General features: G+C 41.5%; 1 protein-coding gene across 2 annotated transcripts in view; it reads right to left on the bottom strand.

The window, feature by feature from the left end:
* LOC146004666 (protein-L-histidine N-pros-methyltransferase) overlaps positions 1 to 21,867 on the bottom strand; it is a 298,307-nt gene that overhangs the window by 266,334 nt on the left and 10,106 nt on the right. Inside the window, exon 1 of one of the 2 annotated variants that reach the window (XM_083143579.1) lies at positions 348 to 443. The exons of the other annotated variant lie outside the window; for it this stretch is intronic. Within the exon in view, the coding sequence (XP_082999705.1) occupies positions 348 to 401 (54 nt within the window). The 5' untranslated portion in view covers positions 402 to 443. Of the gene's footprint in view, positions 1 to 347; positions 444 to 21,867 lie in introns of those variants that run through there. 2 annotated transcript variants of the gene reach the window in all.

Raw genomic sequence — 21,867 nt, 5'->3', positions numbered from 1 at the left:
GAAGGCAAACCACATGAAGATTCACGTGAATGCTCCAGAAGGAATTTTAAGCATATGTAATTTTTCAGATTTTAGATCGTATCACTGCAGTTTTTTCAAATGAAAGGAAGATTCGAAAATAACTGCCCTGTCATTGGCTAAAATTCAAGCTGAGCCTTAAAAACGTAAGTATTCTACGATCCTAATGTTACACATACAGCACTTTGACCGTATGATTGTACAATGATATAATTGTATTTCGTTTCAGAGTTAAAAAAAACAGGGTCCAGAAGATATCTCTCTCTCGGGACATCTGGTCACCCCCCAAAGAAGCACAAAAGTCTACCGAAAAAATATAAATTACTTACCCTAGATCTGTCCGATTCAATAGAATCCATCGGATTCACCTTAAACGTCGGCATTTCGTGAGCACAGCACAGTCCAAGCGTATCTACCGCACTAGAAACAATACCGACAAGGAAACAGATAGAAAGTTGTCAACCTTGAGGTAAAGTTTAGCTCACATTCTTATCAATAACCTTCCCAAGTTACTACGAAGTCGTGCAATTCTCTACTTCCGGCGTTACTGAACCGCAAATGGGTCACAATGGCAATCCGATCGGGTCAACGAGATGTACTATGAAAGTGATTAAACTGGAAGGTCAATTACTTGTCTAAATTTGCAAAATTAGCGAATTGCGACGAGACCGAGAGTTGGCCGCTTTTCTGCCCCTTTTGGCTAATCGCGAAGATGAGGATGAGTTAGATGTTAAAATTGATGAAGGGACACCCATAAAGAACATCCATGCCCAGGCCGGGATTCCAACCTGGGACCCGTAGCGTCATAGCGCACTATGCTAATCTCGATCTCGTCCTGAGTCTACAAATATATACGTGATAAAAGCATGTCAACGCCCAAAACTTTCACATGAAATATAGGTCACAAATATAAACTATTTTTAATAAAGACTTTCTATTTGATGCATCATTTCGGCACTACGGGACCTCGAAAAATGAAATGTTATCATTGTCTTTCTGTTTTCTGCCAATTTTGGGTAATCGCGACGATGAGGATGAGTGATGATTTGTTTCTTTTTAAGTTTGGTTTTAAGTTCACTTTATGCACAGAAACGTTCATCGGGACTCGACCTATGGTTTAAAGTGGGAACCGAACCACTGTGCCTCCACTGGGTATGGACCCCTACATTTTTAATTTTTTATTTGGTATATGGGTCAATCCATATGAAGTCATACAACATGGTAAGCATCGTAAGCATCAGCGGCAACTTTTTTATCTCAGCTCTGGTAAGTCCTATGACAATGAGACAAAATCCGTGATGTTAAGCACATTATAGGCTACAATTACCTACATTTCTGTGTAATTTTCTAAATATTATTCCTTCATAATAAATTTTAAGGTCAAAATTGTGTATTTTAATCGCTCAAAATGACATTTTCGGACATTGTTTTTGGGGGGAAGGCAGTTTGTTTAACACTTGAATTTTTTGTGCAAGTACCTGTGTACTAATAGTGTGTCAAAATTATTTGAAGCTTGATACTTTAATATTTTTTTCTACAGGGTCATAAACAAGTACTTTTTGTTGAAAAAATTCCAAGTTCAGGGTTAAATATCTCTGGTGGGCAGTTGTTTAAAAATCTGAAATTTGTACACAATACAGTACTCCATGATAAGTAACTTCAGTAAAAATTTTGAGTTTGAGATTCAACTGGTTTAAGAGATACAAAACTCGTGAAAAATTCAATATTTTGCATTAAATATGGTATGCCTAATTTCATATCTTATTAACATTTTGTGTTAAAATTTTGCAAACTGTAATTTGGAATGTCAATGAACAACATTACAATCCTGAAATGGATCTACAATAAAGTATATATACGAGGGCGTGCTGAAAATGAAAAGGTTCCTATGTTTTTATTTTCTTTCTTACCTTGTAAATGCATTTTGGATTTTGAGTAACCATACATTGCACTTATAAGACTTTCCCGCTTCTACATTGAAGGTTTCAAACTTCTATCGCCAGGGGGTGCTGAACTATTGCGAGAAAAATGGCAGCATGTAACCATGCAATGTTGGTGAAACGCCTGAAGTAGCGTGCAGTGATCGAGTTTCTAACCGCAGAAAATGTGCTACAAATTGACATTCATTTGAGACAGAGCATTTTATGGGGATGAATGTGTAGACATCAGTACTGTGCGATCTTGGGCTTTTCATGTTCTTAAAGAAAACCCAAGCTGAAGAAATATCAGCTATGTGAGAGAATGGAGTGAAAGGCCGCGAACTGCATATGATGGAGGTCATCGGAATAGTGTTCAGCTTTGGTTTTTGAGCGATTAAAATACACAATTTTGATCTTAAAATTTATTATGAAGGAATAATATTTAGAAAATTACACAGAAATATAATTGTAGCCTATAATGTGCTTAACATCACGGATTTTGTCTCATTGTTTAGGACTGAACAGAGCTGAGATAAAAAAGTTGCCGCTGATGCTTACGAATGGAGAAAATGACGCGCGCCATGATAAAAAAAATGCCCGCCATCTTCAAATCGGTGATAGTAAAAATAAAATAACAGTTGTTCTGAACTGTCAACGTATGAGGCTCACACCACACCAAAAATAAACTTTTTTAAAAATGGTCAAGCAACCATGTTGTATGACTTCATATGGATTGACCCATATTCAATTTCGCCTTTCTGCTGCCACTTATGGATAGTCAGGAAGATGATCATTAGTTGTTTTAAGTCCACTTTATGCAAATATAGGCTAACTGGGTCTCGGTCTACAGTTTAAGCTGGGATCCGAACCAATATGTTCCTCCACCGAGTATCAAACCCGGGACCCCTTGATTACAAGGCGACAACTAGTCGCGAAGATGAGAATGAGTGTTGATATGATGAAATTGATGTAGGATAACTCACAAAGAACACCCATGCACAGGCCAGGAATCGAACCCTCGACCGTCGTAGCGCGCCGTGATGATAACAACTTTGGCGCGCAGGTCTGCCAAGCGACGAATACGATGAGTGATTATTAGATGAAGATGATGGAGGGACAGTCACAAAGAACGCCAATGGTCAGTCCGTGGCTTGAACCCGGAAAGTTCAGGTGGCAAGATGGAAAGTTGACAACTTAACGCGCTCAGCCATCAATATGCAACCACGCAGCATAGGTTCACAACGTCACCTAATGGACTGACTTTTCAATTACTATAAAGATTTGTTCGTTTTTCTGCCACTTTTGGCTAGTCGCGAAGATGAGGATGGGTGATGATGATATGATGAAGGAACACTCACAAAGAATACCCATGCCCAGGTCGGGATTCGAACCCGAGATCCCTGGCGTCGTAGCGCGCTCTGATAACCACTCCGCCTATTGTAGAAGGTCGGCACAATTACTATGAAGAAAATATGCCACAACTGGAAGTACAGCTCACCGCTCACGAGAAGATCCCCAAATGAGGGGAAAGGGCGTGCAGAGGGACAGGGGAAGACCGGTCTATTTGCAGATTTTAGGGGTAGAAGGAAGTCTTCAGCTGCGGTCATTGTCGTTGTGGAAGTGCTTGTGCGTGGGTGTTTAATTGTGATTTCTTTGGGATTTTTCGTGGTGTTGTAAGAGTTAAGGTAGTTATACATTAGTTAGCCGTGTTGTGTCGGAAACGTTCGAATAAAAGAAATGATCAACAGTGTCGATATGAAACAATCGTCCCGAGAATTTTCATGCAAACCTAGACCGACATTGTTGACATTTGTAGCTTTGCACATTGTAAGTGCAAATAAACGTTCTTCGCTTTCGCAATTCTTTTTCTCTTTTTCTCTTTGCCATTTGCTTCGAACGCCAGTACTGTAACAGCCAATTCCGTCGTTGAAAATATCGTAAACGTTATAGTTAGTACAATCGGCAGGCTCTTCATGTAAAAAAATTAAAAAATCGGTGTACTAAGAAATCAACACCAGATTGACGATGACCATACCTTTACCGCTAATGTGGATACCCCCTGACCGTGCAAGGACTGTGATTTGAGCGTGGATGTGAATCAAGCCTTAAAGCTTACAGTGAGACCACAGCGCTTGTCTCTGACCCAGGGTGCACTCCCCCAACCCTAACAGTGGAGTCGCCTGCGCTACGTCACTTGACTTTCGTCAGGGATCTTCTCCTGAGCGGTGGGCTGTAATTAGGTAGATACGAGGGTCACTATTTATATTTTGAGCCTAACAATGAAAAAACAGGAATTGAAAACTGCTTTATTGTTTTTCGAAGTATTCTCCTTTATGGTCAATACACTTTTGCATTCGTTCGAACCATTTGTCAAAGCAGTTTTTCCAATCTTCTTGAGACACCTCAATAATATGGTTTTTGAACGCATCAACGGCGTCTTCCGCCGACGAAAATCGTTGTCTACGCAATTTATTCTTGACATTCGGGAACAAGAAGAAGTCACTGGGTGCCAAATCAGGACTGTACGGCGGATGACCCATCAATTCGATTTTTTGACTGTTCATAAAGTCGGCTGTTAGACGAGACGTGTGACAGCTGGCATTGTCTTGATGAAGAATGATCCGACGGCGTTTGTTTGTTTTCCGTATTTGACCGAAGACCTCTGGCAAACAGTTTTCCGTATTTGACCGAAGACCTCTGGCAAACAAATTGTTGTGTACCATTCAGAGTTGACCGTTCTACGTTCCTCTAAAGGTACAGTTGCCACATGACCAGTTTTCCCGAAAAAACAGGCGACCATTTGTTTCGATGTGCTTCGAGCGCGAACAACTTTTGTTGGATTGGGTTCATCTTGAAACACCCATACAGTCGACTGCTGTTTACGTTCCGGCTCATATGCATATATCCATGATTCGTGACCTGTTACAATCTTATATACGTCTTTTGAAGCACCACGATTGTATTTATTGAGCATTTGTTTGCACCAATTGACGCGAGCGTCTTTTTGAGTTTTTGTCAAATTGTGTCGGATCCAACGAGAACACACCTTTCTCACAGCTAAATGATCATGTAATATTTTATATATGCTGGTGGAACTAATGCCTATGGTTGCCTCAATCTCACAGTATGTCACATGACGATCTTGCAGTATTAGGTTTTGCACAGCATCAATGTTTTCTTGAACAACAACTGATTTTGGACGACCTTCGCGAATCTCGTCGGTGAGCGAATGGCGGCCACGATTAAATTCGTTATACCAGCGTTTCACAGTGGCAAAGGATGGGGCTTCATCGCCAAATGTGGAAGTAAGTTGATCGATGCACTCTTGTCTTGATAATCCACGTCGAAAATCGTAAAAAAACATCGCACGAAAATGTTCACGAGTTAATTCCATTTTATTGTTGTCGCGCAATCTCCAAGGCAACATAAACAACACAAATGAAGCTATTGACAAAACATTTGAAGTACGTTATGGTCAATAATGCCAGACGATTCGGTGCAAACGTCACATCGCGCCTAACTTCAATCAGTGTTGCCAAGGCTCAAAATATAAATAGTGACTCTCGTATCTGCTTGCTATATCTGAAAAAGTCGCTTAGGTTTTGTTTTTGTCTCTTTTTTTCAATAGCGTACTAAAGTTTTGAACGAGACCGAGAGTCTCGGATGCTAAGTCTCGTTCGCGTCTCGACAAGTCTCGAATTGTCTAGTCTCGGTTCCATGCCTACACGAAACAGCCCATCAAGCGAACGTTCCAGATCTAGAACTGTCGAATGGGTCTCCCTTATCGCACAACACTAGAGCAACCTTGCATTCTGACGTCACCGATGAATGCTTCTATTGTTAGGCTAGCTAGGTTTAGTTTTCTTGGCATAAATAATACATTTTCAGTGCATTTATGCTAATAGGACCAAACCTAACAGATCTATTACAACAACGTAGGCAATCCTCGTCTGACGTCAGGACGCAAGGTTGCTCTAGTGTTGTGCTATAAGGGAGACCCCTGTCTCGAATGGGATAACACTGGTTGTCACAGCTCTCGCTAAGTTTGCTCAAGATACGAGAATCTTAAAATTGTTGAAAGAGCACCACAAAAAAGGGTGAGGAGAGGGTCTAAAATCGACAGGTTACCAATTTTGCTCCCGAATCGCGGAAAAGAGGAAAAAGCCGAACAAAAAAGCGAACTCCGATAGCGTCGAAGGAGGGAATGCGTATGAATCTCGGTTAAGAATGAAGCCGTCGGAAGAAATCAGTAATATGAGGAAATAGCAAAGAAACGGCGAGAACAAAGACGGTGCCGAAGATTGGAAGGGATGGGGACCACGGTATTTCCAAAGGGAGCAGGTGGATATGAGGAACTCACATTCGGGGCGTCAAAGTTAAACAAAAAGATCCTCCCGGGGTCTTGCAAAGCGGGCCAATGAACTAGACGAAGAGACGTCAGCCGAAATTCTGATTTCAACTTCTCTGTTTCTGTGGTGGTTGCGAAAACTTTTTTCCTCCTTGTCCCCCTCTTCACGCCTTGCTCCCCCGGAACCAGACTCTTTTATCTTCCCTTATTCCTCCTTCTCTCTTTTTAACGCTATTTTCAGGGCAGGCCGATTTTCGCACATCGATAAGCATTTTGGGGCTCCAAGAGCTCGCTGAAGATCCTTTCAGTTCTCGCTGCCAGCTGTCAGTTCGGTCTGCTTGCGCCACGTCCCGATTGCCACCCCCATCCTCTTCCTCTCCACCCCCGCAGCATCACATCTCCATCCTTCGCAGGGTGGAGTGAGGGAAAAGTCACCTTATACTTGGATGCTGATGGAGATTTCAGGTACACTTTTCCCTCTGCATTATCTTGCCCGTGGCACAACCCTCGCTGACATCATCCTGCACCTTTCTTCGATGCGGCGTCGGTTCGTCCGCGACGCAAAAAACAAATACCCAGGACGGGATGCTGGAGAGCGGGGATGGTGACGTGAGGAGACGAGACTGGCCACGGTGACGTTTCGCTTCGTGGATGAGGAAGATGCCTTGCCTCGGTTCCTAATTTCGTCTCGAATTGCAATGACGACGAGTTGGTTCACGCACAGATGGGCTAATCGAGACTGGGTCTACAGTTTAAATCGGGGTCAGAACTATGGATGGCCAAATCCGAATAAAATTCTATCCGGACATCGGATAATTTTCTATCCGCATTTAAAATATCTGGATATCGGATATTCTGATATCCGAATTATCCATATATTCGATATTCGGATTATTCAAATTATCCCGATATCCGAATGTGTGTACATTATCCGGTCAATTTTATCGTTTTACGGACTATCAGCATTTTCTATTCATTTTCGTATTTCACTGTACGAGGTATTTTCCAGAAATCCTTCATCAAATCTGTCTATCCAGATATCCTAATCCTTCAGATTATCCAGATATTCGGATTATCCGGATATTCGATTTATCCGAATGTGTACATTATCCGGGCAGTTTTATCGTTTATCTGTTTTACGGTCTATCAGCATATTCTGTTATTCATTTTTGTATTTCACTGTACGTATTTTCCACATCATATATTTTCTATCCAGATTATCCGTCCCATCCGAAACGGATATCGGGTAATTTGAAATCCGGATTTTGTGACCATCCCTAATCAGAAACACCATGTGGGCCCTTAAGGCGATGAGGGACAATTTCCCCTAGGTCTTTCTCGCTGGGGCAGCTGCCGATCACTGTTGCCAACTTCGCTCTTTTGGAGCCAGATCTGGCTCTTTCGTGCACTGGTTTGACTGAACTGTGGCACCCGCTCTCTGCCTCACCGTGATGCCACCACTGGCTCCGGCCCATAAAGACCAACCTTTGCCATGGGTGTACATTTTGCACGTGACGTGATGTTCATATATAGGCTGCATCTTTCTTCCCCAGGTATCTTTATATATAGCGATGTGACTAAGGTGAAGATGACAATATTATTATCCGGGAATCCTTTATTTTCGATTTCATATGAACATCATTGGATTATTGAAATGGGTGATGCCGCCAAATCTAGACGGTGAAAACTAAGAATAAATTGTCATTACTTTAAAGCTAACGGTAATAGCACCCCTCTCTGACACCTAACATTACCCTAGGAGGCAGCCTTCGTTAATCTAGCTCCTTGAAAGTCATCTTTAGCTCTATTAATGGAGAAATGTAGCTCTTTTATGCACATCAGGTTTGGCAACACTGCCAGGATGACAATATGAGGCAAGGAGAAATGCATTAGGTTTATGGGACCATTATTTTATTCGTTCTCTCGGGAATATCACACATCCAATGTCGTAGAAAAGTACATGGACGGAAAAAGGACACGTTGAACTATGTAATAGTAGTAGGCAAAGTCGAAACTCCCATTGATTAGCCGGAACTTGAAGTTGAAGTCGATTTCCCATAAGGAACACATGGGATTCTGTAAATACTTATTAATCATATTTTTCAAACATTGTGTCTAGCTTACTAATCAACTTGAAAAACAGTTTCCACTTGCAACATGGAGAGAAATTCAAACTCACTTGCATACTTTTTTTTAAATAGCAGTGCCCAATTCGACGATATTGAAATAAATGCACAACTAGTGGTAATTGTCCCTCCTCGCCTCAATTACAAGGCGACGACATTGACACTACGCCATCGGGGAAACCTCGAATTCCAAATGCGTACCTCTCGAAGAGTAAGGAAGATTTTACACCGAAACGACAAGTGACACGTGCCGCTTGAGAATCTCACCAATCGAACGGAGTCTTGTGCGGCTTCTAATGCCGATACGGCGAGAAACGTTGTTGTTGATTAACTCGTTCCCAAACAACATGTGGGCTTCCCCGATGGCGGCACATAGTGGTTCGGATCCCACTTTAAACTCTAGGTCCATTCCCAATTAGCCTTACTGTGCATAAAGTGGACTTAAAACACCAAATCAATCAATCCAAGTAACATGCGTCGCGTTGTCCCTTCGGTCTGATATCCTATATTTCAGTGGCGTATACTAAGTCCAAGGTCTGGGCTATGTCACATATTCCTAGGCTTATTAATAGAAATAAGTTTACCAACTCCTAAGAAATCAGGTTGCCAACTCATAAGAAATCAGGTTGCCAACTCATAAGAAATCAGGTTGCCAACTCATAGGAAATCAGGTTGCCAACTCATAGGAAATCAGGTAGCCAACTCGTAAGAGATCAGGTTGCCAACTCATAGGAAATCAGGTTGCCAACTCGTAAGAGATCAGGTTGCCAACTCGTAAGAGATCAGGTTGCCAACTCATAGGAAATCAGGTTGCCAACTCATAAGAAATCAGGTTGCAAACTCACAAGAAATCAGGTTGCCAACTCCCGAATCACCATCATCATCTCACTGATATGAATAACTTTATTTACAATTTCTGATCGATTCTTCTCCTGTATTTTTTCTCTAGGCTCCAGGCTTTGCAGATAGCCTAGCTAGCCTAGAATATACGCTCCTGCTATATCTCGCCGTAGGATGAAAGCTAAGACTTACGAAAATTACACGACACATATAACCTACGCATAAATAATTCGCATAATTGGATGGATTGGATCTTGTCTTCTGATTGGTTTTTGCTTTACTTATTTGCACCAATAATCGCGCCAGAGTACTTCATTTCATGGGCAAAGTCGAAAAGTTTGTTTCGGTTTATTCAAGACCTTTTAGAACAGACTTTAGTAAACCATACTGTGAGAGCAGCGCCTTCATTTGCACAGAACCACATACTGTTTCATCTACCAACATTGCTACTCGCGAATTAGATGGAGACCTTTCCCACTGCACGAGCGCGACCGACGAAGCCTCCTGCCTCGTCCACTCCCTCCTTTCCGCCCCTCTTACAACGCTACAGTGCCGCTGCTCGCTCTGCACTCCACACGTGCATATGAGAACGCTCTTTCACAAATACGGCGGATTGGACACGCCAGTTCTATAATTTTTTGCACTTCTTGTCTAAAGTGCTGCTGTATAAGCACTGTATACACTTGGTCTCGGGAATATGTGGAGCAACGCCGCGCATAACGGTAGAGAAGGGGATAAAGCGAGCGGGAGGAGCAAAGCAGTGCAGGCTGCTGGAGCCACGTTTTCCCCTCCATGCACTCTCTTCCCCTTTCGCGTTTATTAGTGAAACCCTCTCGAGTCACTACTTGCGCAGAGAACTTGTTTTCGTTCGCTCGCTCCAAAACTTCCCGGGACAGAGTGTAGCATATTTATTATCACAATATCGTCGAGATTTCCAGATATCCAGAGAAATATATAGTCACATTTCCACCATTCAAATCGCACAGTTCAAGTTATGCCCACAACCACACGCTCGTTGTATATTTTAATCGGTTTACAACTATTTTATTCATCTACTTATACAAGCATGCAAAAACATCATAGGAAATAACCCAGTGTGTGGAAAAATAAGATTCCATAACTAATCCTTAAGAATTCGAAGGCTTTGCACGCATCTATCAAGAAGAAAGGCAGAACCCTGCCCGCATGTCTGAAACTCTAGTTCCTCAATGGGGTAGTGCGACTATGCTTTTTTATAAGGAAGACTACCAGATCAATATTTAAATTTCCATTAGGAAAAGCAAAGGAAAAAGGGATACAAGCCTAATTTTTACATAAGCATGCAAATTGGTCCAAAATCGGTTTACTATCAGAGGAGAGGATGCTCAAAAGAACTCGCATGGATATCCAGGAATCGCATAGCCAGCCGTCTCTAAGCTCTGTGCCGACCCCTCTCCGTAAACTTCAAAGGAATAAGAAGCAGCCGAAGCATAAATCAGTTAGTTAGACAAACTACCCCCTACACACAAATGAAACTGAGATGAAATGCTGGGAGCAAAGGAAGAACATGGAGATTGGGGGAGAAAAGGTTGCTAAGGGCTGCGGGGTGGGGGTTGGGGGGAGCCTAGTATCGCTGATTGCCCACCCACAACACGCATTTCTGAGAATCCGCCAGAAAACTTAATTCCTACTCATCGCACGAAGAGGGGGCCGTTTGGGGGTCGGGGGGAGGCTTCGTCATCAAGAGGTTTTACCACATTACGCCCCCCTTTTTTGTGTGTAAGCTTCTGCCGCTGCGGGAAATTATAAGAACCAAGGGTTGTTTAGGAAAATCATAATGCGCACTCTGGTGCCATTACAGGGCGTACATTTAAGTAGTCTCTAATGCTCCACCATAGTGAATAGAACTGAAGATAAACTATTAGCATCCCCCACGTCGACAAAACACATAGTGTACGAACTGGAGCAGTTAGGAAAATAAACACTTCTCTCTAAATTTCTAGAAGGAACGTTCAAGATTCTGGAAAGGACAATCTCTTCAGTTCTGAATCATATTCAGCGGTAGAAAATCTTAAAATAATTCAGGGGCCAGCCTCTTTTTCTCAGGAGCCAGTTTTTTTTTGTTTTTTTTTTCAAATACGGTGTAAGAAAGCAATTATTGCAACTAAGATAAAACTACACATAATGAACTATGATCAATATTTAATTTATTAATTAATCCAACAATGGATTAAAACTAATTAATCTGATGGAGTGGCTATCACCGCAGATTTTAAAATTCAACAATGAACATTGCAGAAATTTATCATGGCTAGCAACATTGCAGAATTTTCTAAGAACATTTTTATTATTCTGATTTAATTATATACGTGGCACAGAAAGCATTAAGACATTAAAAAATACATAATGTACATGTTATTTTAAAAAAAGTAATGAAAATTTTCATCAGCGAACTCGAGTTGAGTTGAGTTGGTGTTTTAAGTCCACTATGCACAGTAAGGCTAATTGGGACTGGACCTACAGTTTAAAGTGGGATCCGAACCACTATGTGCCTCTACCGGGTATCGAACCCGGTACCCATTGATTACAAGGTGACGACGCTAGCACTGCGAAATCGGGAAGGCCCATAAGCGAACTCGAATATTGTTTTTAGAAGTGAATTTGAAAATTCAGGCGCCCTGTATTTTTCTATCCCTGGTTATAAAAAGAAAATTGAACAATTCCTTATAATACACTCAAAGAATGTCAGTAGAATATGGATTGGTTTCATGGTAGAAAAATACATCTTTCCACCAAGAGTTGGTCTCACTTGGGCCACTGGGAGTGATTGATTGATTGATTTAAATACCATTTTGCATCCTTCAATATATACACGGAAATATACTCTTATAAAAATGCTTACCTAAGTGTTAAAAAAGGGATGTAAAAAAGCCCCTTGGGAAAAATTTAAAGTGTCAGGTTGTGCACAGGACAAACAAAACATTAAAAAGCTAAGAATGAACTGAAATTTTCTCACACCCAGTGAAAGAGACCAGCTCTTCTCAAAAAGCTGAAAACGTTTTATAAAGTATTGCTGTCTTCTCCCAACATGGATGATAAACAGCTGGGAAGATTAAAAGTCTGCCTCAGGAAAGGAAAATCGGAACATTCAAGAAGAATATGCCGAACACTTAAAATGACATTACAAACACAGGTTCATAGATGGAGCAAGTGACCATGTTTGAGACGGCTGTGTCCAATTCGAAGGCAAGGTAAGATTACTTCTCGGCGGTGGGGGACGGGACGAGGAACGCCAAGCACTATGCTGAATGCAACTCCAACTGGCGGCTGGGAAACAGCGAATCAGCGATCAGCTGAATTTTCTTCGACTGAGATCGGGCATTTTCGAGTCACAAGGTACCGAACGTTGCTCGCGGGACGAAACAAATGAGCGTTGGGTACACCACATGTTGCCAAATGTACCGTAAGGCGAGAAAGAGTCTTCTCGGCAACGGTATTGTCAGCACCACAAATCAACTGGGGTTAATGGCACAACTGCACACGCGGTCCTGAACGTTGAAGTTTCCGGAACGACCAACCACAGTTCGCAATGCAGGCGGACACACAGTCATATAAAGACAACTGGCAAGAACAGAAGTACGCTTGGCAACGTTGCTTCGGGAGACCGATGTGATCCCTTAGGCTTTCACTTCGCAAATGAGTTTGTTGACACCCATCGGACCACACGCCCCCGTAAATGATTGTGGGACAGAACGTGCCAGAAATAGCCATCAGGTCAACCGCCAGTTGGAGTTACCATCAGTATAGTGGCGGGCTTGATGGTCACTGGAAGTGAGCGGCCATGCTGTTGAGTATATTCCTGTAAGCAAACGTAGCTGGACCACAAGAGACGTGGAGATATTTCAATTTTCCTTCCCTGTGGTAAATCGTTTCGAACCCAAGACCGTTCACGTCGAAGACTGCGCGAGAACTCTAACGCGATAGGTTGACCGAAAGTAATGTAATGTATGCGGATCAGGTGGGATATGCTTCCCAACGTGCACCTGACATGAAGAAACATGAGTGTTCCCTTTTCGAAGAAACTCAGACTGGAAGTAGTACCATTTGAAAGCACCATCGAAGCGAAAAGTTATAAAAAAAAAACTTCACTTATCTTCTCTACGATATCTTTGTTTCTACGTGATCGGCAAAGGCCTTGGAAGCGTGGTCAAAATTTAATTTGAACACAGCAATCTAATACAATAATAAAAGGAGGAGATAAGCCAACACTTGAGAACCCTTCTCAATCCCGAAACATCTGGCCGGAGCAGAAAGAGGCTCGCGGCTTTCTAGCACTGGAACAAGGATTGATATTCCTTCGTTATAATAAGCTGGTGTGATGAGCTCGCGATAGACCACGAATCTCTCCTGGAGCCGTCTTTTATTTTAAGACGCCGCGCCCTCATGCCCGCACGTCTGTGTACACGGGCCGCGGAGGCAAGGATAGAGAACCCGGTTGGGTGATTATTTCTTCCGCTCCGAGCGGCTGATTCCACTCTTAACACTTTCCGGCAGTATTCCCTGATAGCTGATGCGAAAGAGCGGAGATTTATGAGCTCGAGGTTCCAGGCTTACCATGGGGTCCACTGGAGATCAGGCATTTGCGAGCCGAGTTGTATTCATTATCTCTTTCCGTGTAGGATAATTTGCGTGGGTGCTATTTCAAGGTTGCGCATAGCAGCAGAGAAGGGGGCAGAGCGAAGCAGTACACGCTGCTTCGCTCTCCACGCAATCCCACTCCCTCTCACGTGTTCATTCGCTTGCTCCAGAGATAGCCTGGACAGAGTATACCCCTAGGGTTAATCGCGACTATGATGATGAACTGATGAAACTGTAACGCTTGCACATAAATAAGTAGTTAAATGTTTAAAATGGTAGGATTAAAATAGAAAATAATCTTATGTTATGAGGTCAATTCTAGTATATTCAATTGAATTCAATCAGTCTATTATACCACAGTTCGAAGGTCTGGGGTGTAAGGGATTATCCTTTTTGAAGACACCCAAATATTAACCTCACTTCCACTCAGTATACATGTTTTAAGTCCACTTTATGCACAGTAAGGCTAATCGGAACTGGACCTACACTTTAAAGTGGGATCCGAACCACTTGTGCCTCCACCGGGCATCGAACCCGGAACCCCTTGATTACAAGGCGACGACGCTACCACTGCGCCATCGGGGAGGCCCGCGTAAGGGATATGAACGAATCTAAAATTAAGGGGCTAATGAGGACCATTACGAGGAAAGAAAGGGCGGGGAGGGAGGAAACGCAACTAAGGGACCTGGGAACCTTCCTACATTACGTCTGGACAGAGAGGGCGAACAAGATGAGGGAAGGGAGTGAAAGTGCTTGAGAGCGGTGAGTGGACCGTTTCGTATCTTTAAAACTCCTGATATCAGTGAGTAAAGTGTAGCAACAGAACGAGGAGGAATTGAATGATTGATTGAGTTGGTGTTTTAAGTATACTTTATGCACAGTAAGGCTAATCGGGACTGGACCTACAGTTTAAAGTGGAATCCGAACCACTATGTGCCTCCATCGGGTATCGAACCCGGGATCCCTTGATTACAAGGCGACGACGCTACCACTGCGCCATCGGGGAGGTCAGAACGAAGAGGAGAGATTGTGGTGGTGGAAGAACCCAAAGTGAACACGATCAGAAAAGACGACTATATAAGTCTATAAAGAAGTGGAGATATGTATAGGTGTATGGCAATGTATGTACAGCCGGAAAGGCTCATACGAGAATAAAACTCTATTCGATTCTATACATTTGGCAGACTAACGAGGTTCTGGCGCCTGTACCTGCAGCCAGGGTAATTCTCTGAAGGATCTGTGTTGTGTCGTCTATATGTGATTGTCTCTTCCTCAATATCATAATATCATCATTCATCCTCATGGTCGCTGTAGAAAATAACCTAACTCAATCGATCGAAGGTCTGAAACAGAATAAACTTGCATCCAAGCTGTTGTAATCAGTGTATTACGAGTGAAATCAAACAATCTGGAGCGCTTTACAAATTAAGACAGTATGCTCAAATACGTGGGTGAATCAAATATAAACGGGAATTTATTTCTTACTTGCAGGGAAAGTGTGGTGGAGTCCTGTGGCCTTGAGGTGATGACAGTGGATGTATCTGGAGTCTGTTCCTTCCCTGGAGTCCTTGTCAACTTTTAACATCAGTCAGTAGCACGATGAGTGAGCAGGAGGTACACCCGTCCATTGCGCAACGCATCATTATCAAATTTCTTACAAACGAAGGGGTAAAACCAAGTGAAATTTTGACCAGACATCGAGCACAGTTTGGTGAGTCCACCCTTTCAAAGACCCGTGTGTATGAATTGCACAACATGTTTTTGGGAGGACGGGAAACTGTGAAAAATGAAAGACATCAACGGCGGCCAAGGAAAAGCATCACTCAAGAAAACATTCAGGCTGTTCAGGCCTTGATTGAAGGTGACCGTCGCTTGGCAATCAGTGAAATTTCATCTGCAGTGGGCATAAGTAATGGCAGTGCTCACATGATCATTCATGAGAACTTGGGCTACAGAAAAATCGCTTCGAGGTGGTCCCACGCCTCCTCACTGAGGAGCAGAAAAAGGTTCAACTGGAAATCTCTCAAAGGCTCCTGGTTCGTTATGAGAGAGAAGGGGATGAATTATTGCACCGTCTTGTCACCTGTGATGAAACTTGGGTCCACCACTACACACCAGAGTCAAAACAGGCCAGCAAGGAGTGGCGGAAAAAAGAAGAGGCTGGGCCAGTCAAGGCCAAAAGCCACGGATCAGCTGGGAAGATTCTTGCCACAGTTTTTTTGGGATTTCAGAGGTGTCATTTTTATTGATTATCTTCATGAAAGAAGAACAGTAAATGTTGCTTACTATTGTCAACTCCTGGAAAGTGTTAAGGCTGCTTATCGGACCAAACGACGTGGTACACCCATCAGAAGTGTTCTGCTGCTTCATGACAACACCAGACCTCACACAGCTGGTGCAACACGTGACAAACTGGACGAAATTCATTGGACACCACTTGAACATCCTCCATACAGTCCAGACTTATCCCTTGTGATTATCACTTGTTTGGACCCCTGAAAGAAGCACTCGGGGGTAAGCGTTTTCAGGATGACGCAGAAGTGGAAGAGTTCGTGTGCAACTGGCTGCACACACGACCGGGAACTTTCTGGGACAAAGGGATTGCCAAACTCCCTATCCGCTGGCAAAAGTGCATTTCAGTTTAAGGGAGCTATGTAGAAAAGTAATTACTTTGTTTTGTATTTTGTTTCAATAAATTATGAAAAATAAATTCCCGTTTATATTTGATTCACCCTAGTATATCTATCGATTTTCAATACGTAGTACACCTTCCATCCCATAGTTAACGCGGACAATAACGAAGAGCACGACTTACTTCTTCATCACAAAGTCTTCCAATGATGCGATCAGTTACTTTTGTGCTCCCAACAATAACGCCACATTACCGTATCTCCTGGCGCATTACATTTACCCAGAACAATCAGCACTGGCTTCCAGATGAGTAAGTGCGCCTTATTTGCGCTTGACAGCAATAAATCGACTTCATCAAACGGCGATCGCGGGAACCTGGCACTAAGTAAGCAAATACATCCGTTGTGCTCTGTTAATGGGAAGACAACCGTATTCGCAGCCAATGCAGCAAAACAGGCGACTAATTCATCAAACTGTACACGCCTTTGTTGTCGAGGAATTCCATACGTGAATGCAGATTTGTTCACCTTCATCAACTGACAGTAGCCATTCAGCAGTATGGAGTTCAAATTATAGGTAAATTGCAATGAGAAAATGGAAAGGTCTTCGAACATGTCTTACAAGTAGGGACGTACGATCAGTGGCGTGCCCAGGATTTTCGAAAGGGATGGTTTTTCTGGTAGTCAGCCTTCATTTTGCCATTTTTCCTACCTTTGACGTTCTTTTTTTAGGAATACTGGGACAAAGGGGAAGGGGTTATGACCCGCACCACCTTCTCCGTTGCGCACGCCACTGCGTACGATATCCCCTACACTATAAATGGAGAACCATCTACGCCGGCCAGTTTCCATTGCCTTCCAACCACCGTAAAAAAAAGTGCATGACAGTTTTAAACTTAACGGCTAAACATGGAATTATTACGTCTGTTCAGTGGATTCTGTGCTCATAGCGAACGTGCTCGTAGCGAACACGTGCTCTTAGTAAACAAGGGGGGAACCCCCGAATGTATCCTAACCTCCACCCGCATACATTCGAGGGTATGCGCATGTCCCAGTGCCTCTGTGAATAAACTGGGACGGCGGTTGCTCGTTTTACGGTTCCCCCGTTATTGTTACGCTCCATTACTTTATTTGAAATTGCATTTTACATAAATCTGGAAATAAAAAATTGACAATTACAATAATATTTAATAACATAATATATAATATAAATATAATTTAGTATAATTACATTGGTATCAGTATACAGTACAATGTTAATACATCTATACCTTTCATTTTTTACATGAACCTTCGCTGGATTATGTTTAAAATATGATATAAGTACTGTGTGTAGTATGCATTGTTTAACATACACCGGATTTCGGGATCCGAAATCTATAGTTTTGAGCTCACGCGCCCTGCATGTTACAATTTTATTGTTACAAACAGTGCATAGGGAGCTAGAGAGCGACAGTAGATCAGCATGTGGTTTAAGACCATTGATTTGAGTTATATTAATTCGGTTGCATGGGTATGCTTGACCTCAGAGGCTAGGTGTTCCGCTGTCGGTCTCCAGCTCCCATATTTTGTAGATAGTTTCATGTGGTTATGTGCGATCAGTTCCCATTTGGAATTGTAAAATGCGTGTAGTATTGTGTGTGTGGAAGAAAGTTTCGCTCTTAGCGAACACCGGAAGGAAAGGATTTGCAGGTGCGTGCTGTTAGCGAACACACAAACTTGCCCTGTCTTGTTTGTCCTTGAAAGTGGTGAACACGCCAGTGATACCTTATAAACATTTTGTGTTTGAAATTAGCTAGTAGAAATTCGTATTTTGTCTTCAGTGACCCCTTACACTTCATTTTCTTCTCTTTCGAACATAGCCACGTCACCAAGCCTTTCGCCTCGCCTACTTTTCGATACTGGTAACCATCGTACACCAAACACAAATCCCCGTATTTCATTTTAATGAATTCTATTTCACTCATCTTGCTGGTTTCACAGTCGATTGAAGAATGATCAGGGGTGAGGCAAGGGGTCTCACTTATCGCACAACACTTGAGCAACCTTGTGTTCACGTAAGAAAGCTTTTTAATTTTAGGCGAAAAGCCTACGTTGTAAGGTTATGCTAGCTATGTTTAGTTCTCTTAGCCTAAATAATAATTTTTCATTGTATTTATGCTAATTGAACCTAAACTAACAGTCCTAACCTAACCTCGTAGGCATTCCTCGTCTGACGTCAGAACACAATGTAGCAAAACTGTTGTGCGACACGGAAGACACTAGTCAGGTCAGGTCAAGAGGCACCAGCCAATGAGGTGTTTCTCCACACAAGTTAGCTTATCACTGGCAACACTTGCATGCCGACTAGTTTCAAGGACAAAAAAGACAGGACAAGTTTGCGTGTTCGCTAACAGCACGCACCTGCAAATCCTTCCGTAACTGTGTTCGCTAAGAGCACGTGTTCGATATGAGCACGTTCGCTAACAGCACGGCACCGTTCAGAGGTACTGGTAATATATATATATATATATATATATATATATATATATATATATATATATATATATATATATATATATATATATATATATATTTCAAACGTTGTTAATTTGTGGAGCACCAAGCTGTACGCCATGTGAGAGCCTTTTGTCTGTAAGCGAACGTGTTGCTGATTGTCGGGTCACGAGTGTATAACGGTAAGTTGCTATTACTTGGCACCATTATATTGCAACTCTATAATTGTACAGTGGGATCCATGAGTATTACCGTGCAAATTGTCCATCACCATGTTCGTGCGCTTTCTTTGACCCAATAAGAGCTTCAAAAATTAAAAGAAATCTCAAAACAAGCTGTTGACAACTTCTGCACCAGCATACATAAAATCCATCATTTAAAAACATATAGGATGTACGAGAAAAATTAATGAAAATAGTCGTGGACAATTTGCCGTGCAATACTAGTGGATCCCACTGTATGTCTAGCTGTAATACTAGCATAACGTTGGTGGTCACATGTAATAGTCCAACAACATTTTGGGCCTCCCCCATGGCGCAGTGGTAGCGTCTTTGCCTTGTAATCAAGGGGTCCCGGGTTCGATACCCGGTGGAGGCACAAGTGGTTCGGATCCCACTTTAAACTGTAGGTCCAGTCCCGATTAGCCTTACTGTGCATAAAGTGGACTTAAAACAGCAACTCCAACAACATTTCGGATATCTTTGTTCCACGTTTTCGAATCTGCCTCTCCTCTAAAAAACAGGTACTGACCTTATATAACTCACATTCCGTTTTTCAGCAAGCACGCCAGATGGTAAAAATGAAGAGGCAAAACATGGTGCAAGGTGACGGTTGTAAGTTGTAGGAATCTCAGCAGATTTTTCAATAGGTCTCTACCAAAGGCAGTTCTATTCTGATTGCACAAAGTCAAGGTGATTTGCTTTTCAATTTTCAAATGTTTTAGTTCCATACGATACTCTTGCTTTCCTCAGAAGAATGCAATGTATGTATACTTGTAATATGTTTGTATATATCTTTGTGTATTTCTTCATTTTAGTTTAGTTCTTCGTCTGAGGAAGACCCTGATACAGGGTTGAAACGTTACATGTTAAGTGTTTTTATATCTTAATAAACTGCCTTGGTCAGTAACTTAGTGTTTTTAATAAATATACTGTGTATTACTAAATATGTTAAAATGTTTAATTGGTTATTTTAAATTTTTTCAGCTATACTAGGAAGGAAGCAGACTGGCTGACAAGAAGACATCATCCCCCCTCATTTTCAGGTATTGTAACAGGAAGAATGGCAATAAATTTTTACACAAACCATATCTTGAAACATACATGAATCACACTAAAATCTTTAAAATAAAACATACATGGAGAAATGATTATTTAAGTATTTTTGCGATCCTTTTTTTTTAAATGTTTATTCAGAAAATATGACAACCTCAGTTAAGACTTAATGAAAAATTACAGGGACTGGGATAAATTTTTGTAATGCTTGAAGGCTAGAAATAAATATAAATTTCGAAACAGTTTAAAAAAGCATAAGCTCCTCTCAAAGAACGTCAGCGGGAAACCGTATGCAGATCAAAAGGAAAAATTGTCATCTGCTATTGTTAATTGCTTGTTGCCTTTTACATATTAGAAATTTAAAAAAAAATACACAAACAAGTAGTACATGAATATTGATAAAGAGTGTTTAAACATTTCATATTGTTCATGTAGCCACACATTTAATAACAAAAATTATAACTGAAGTAGCTAAACTTCTTTATCTATTCAGTGCCTTGAATGCAATTCATGTATATCTTTCTCAGTAGAATTGAAGATTAGCAACGTTTAAATTTATTTCCTTTTAAACTTATCCCATATGAAACAGTAATTGACAACAAGCAAATATACTTTTGATGTTTAATAAACTGACTAAACAACCAAAGTCGCTATTATTTACGTAACGCTAAAAAATTGATTTGTTGTTATTTGTACATCACCTTAAATTTGAACTAAAGGAAATACGTATATTCAAATTTTTTATTTTATTTTCTTTCACCATAAATAGGACAAACACATTATATATGGTTAAATGTTACCAACCAACTTCAAAATTTGAATTACATAAAATACTTCAAAGAAGATCTGAAGGTAACCCAACACAATTGTATTCCTTGAAACAAAACATCAAAGAATAACTGGAGTAAGGAATTTATAGATTTTAAAATAAAATTTATATATATACATATACCAGTTCCGAAGCTCATCTGCTATGCTGTTGTCGTGAAGGTTGATGCATCACATGATCGCAGTAACACACACTAGTAGCTGTGGTTCGAAGATCCGATCCGCTTTATATGATTTCTTATTTCTACTATTCTTTACCTTATCCTCTGTAAGGTATAAGTAATATATTGATGCATCCCCCGAAATCTCATTTTTTCATTGCCATACGATACAAATCACAATTTTGTTTCATAACTGCAGTTGGGATTTTTCAAGTTGCCCCTTGTGATGGAAAATTCAATGCTACCACACAAGGAAAAAGCATGTGATGGGTTTGTTTGAACTTCATTGAGTTGGGGGTTTGAAGTCCACTTTATGCACAGTAAGGCTAATTGGGTCTGGACCTACAGTTTAAAATGGGACCCGAACCACTATGTGCCTCCACCAGGTATCAAACCTGGGACCCTTGATTACATGACGACGACGCTACCACTGAGCCATCGGGGAGGCCCTGGTTTGTTTGAACTCAATGAAACATCACACTAATATGGTCCATTGCAACATTTGATAACTGTGATGATGAGACAGTCAGAAAGGAACAACCATCCCCATGCTAGGACTCGAACCTGGGGTCCGGGTGATGAAATCAGTTTAAAGCTCAACTAGCTCAGC

Source organism: Lepisma saccharinum, chromosome 22 (genome assembly GCF_977018435.1).
Source record: "Lepisma saccharinum chromosome 22, izLepSacc3.1, whole genome shotgun sequence".
Lineage (NCBI taxonomy): Eukaryota > Metazoa > Arthropoda > Insecta > Zygentoma > Lepismatidae > Lepisma > Lepisma saccharinum.
This window is presented reverse-complemented; position numbering and strand designations above follow the sequence as displayed.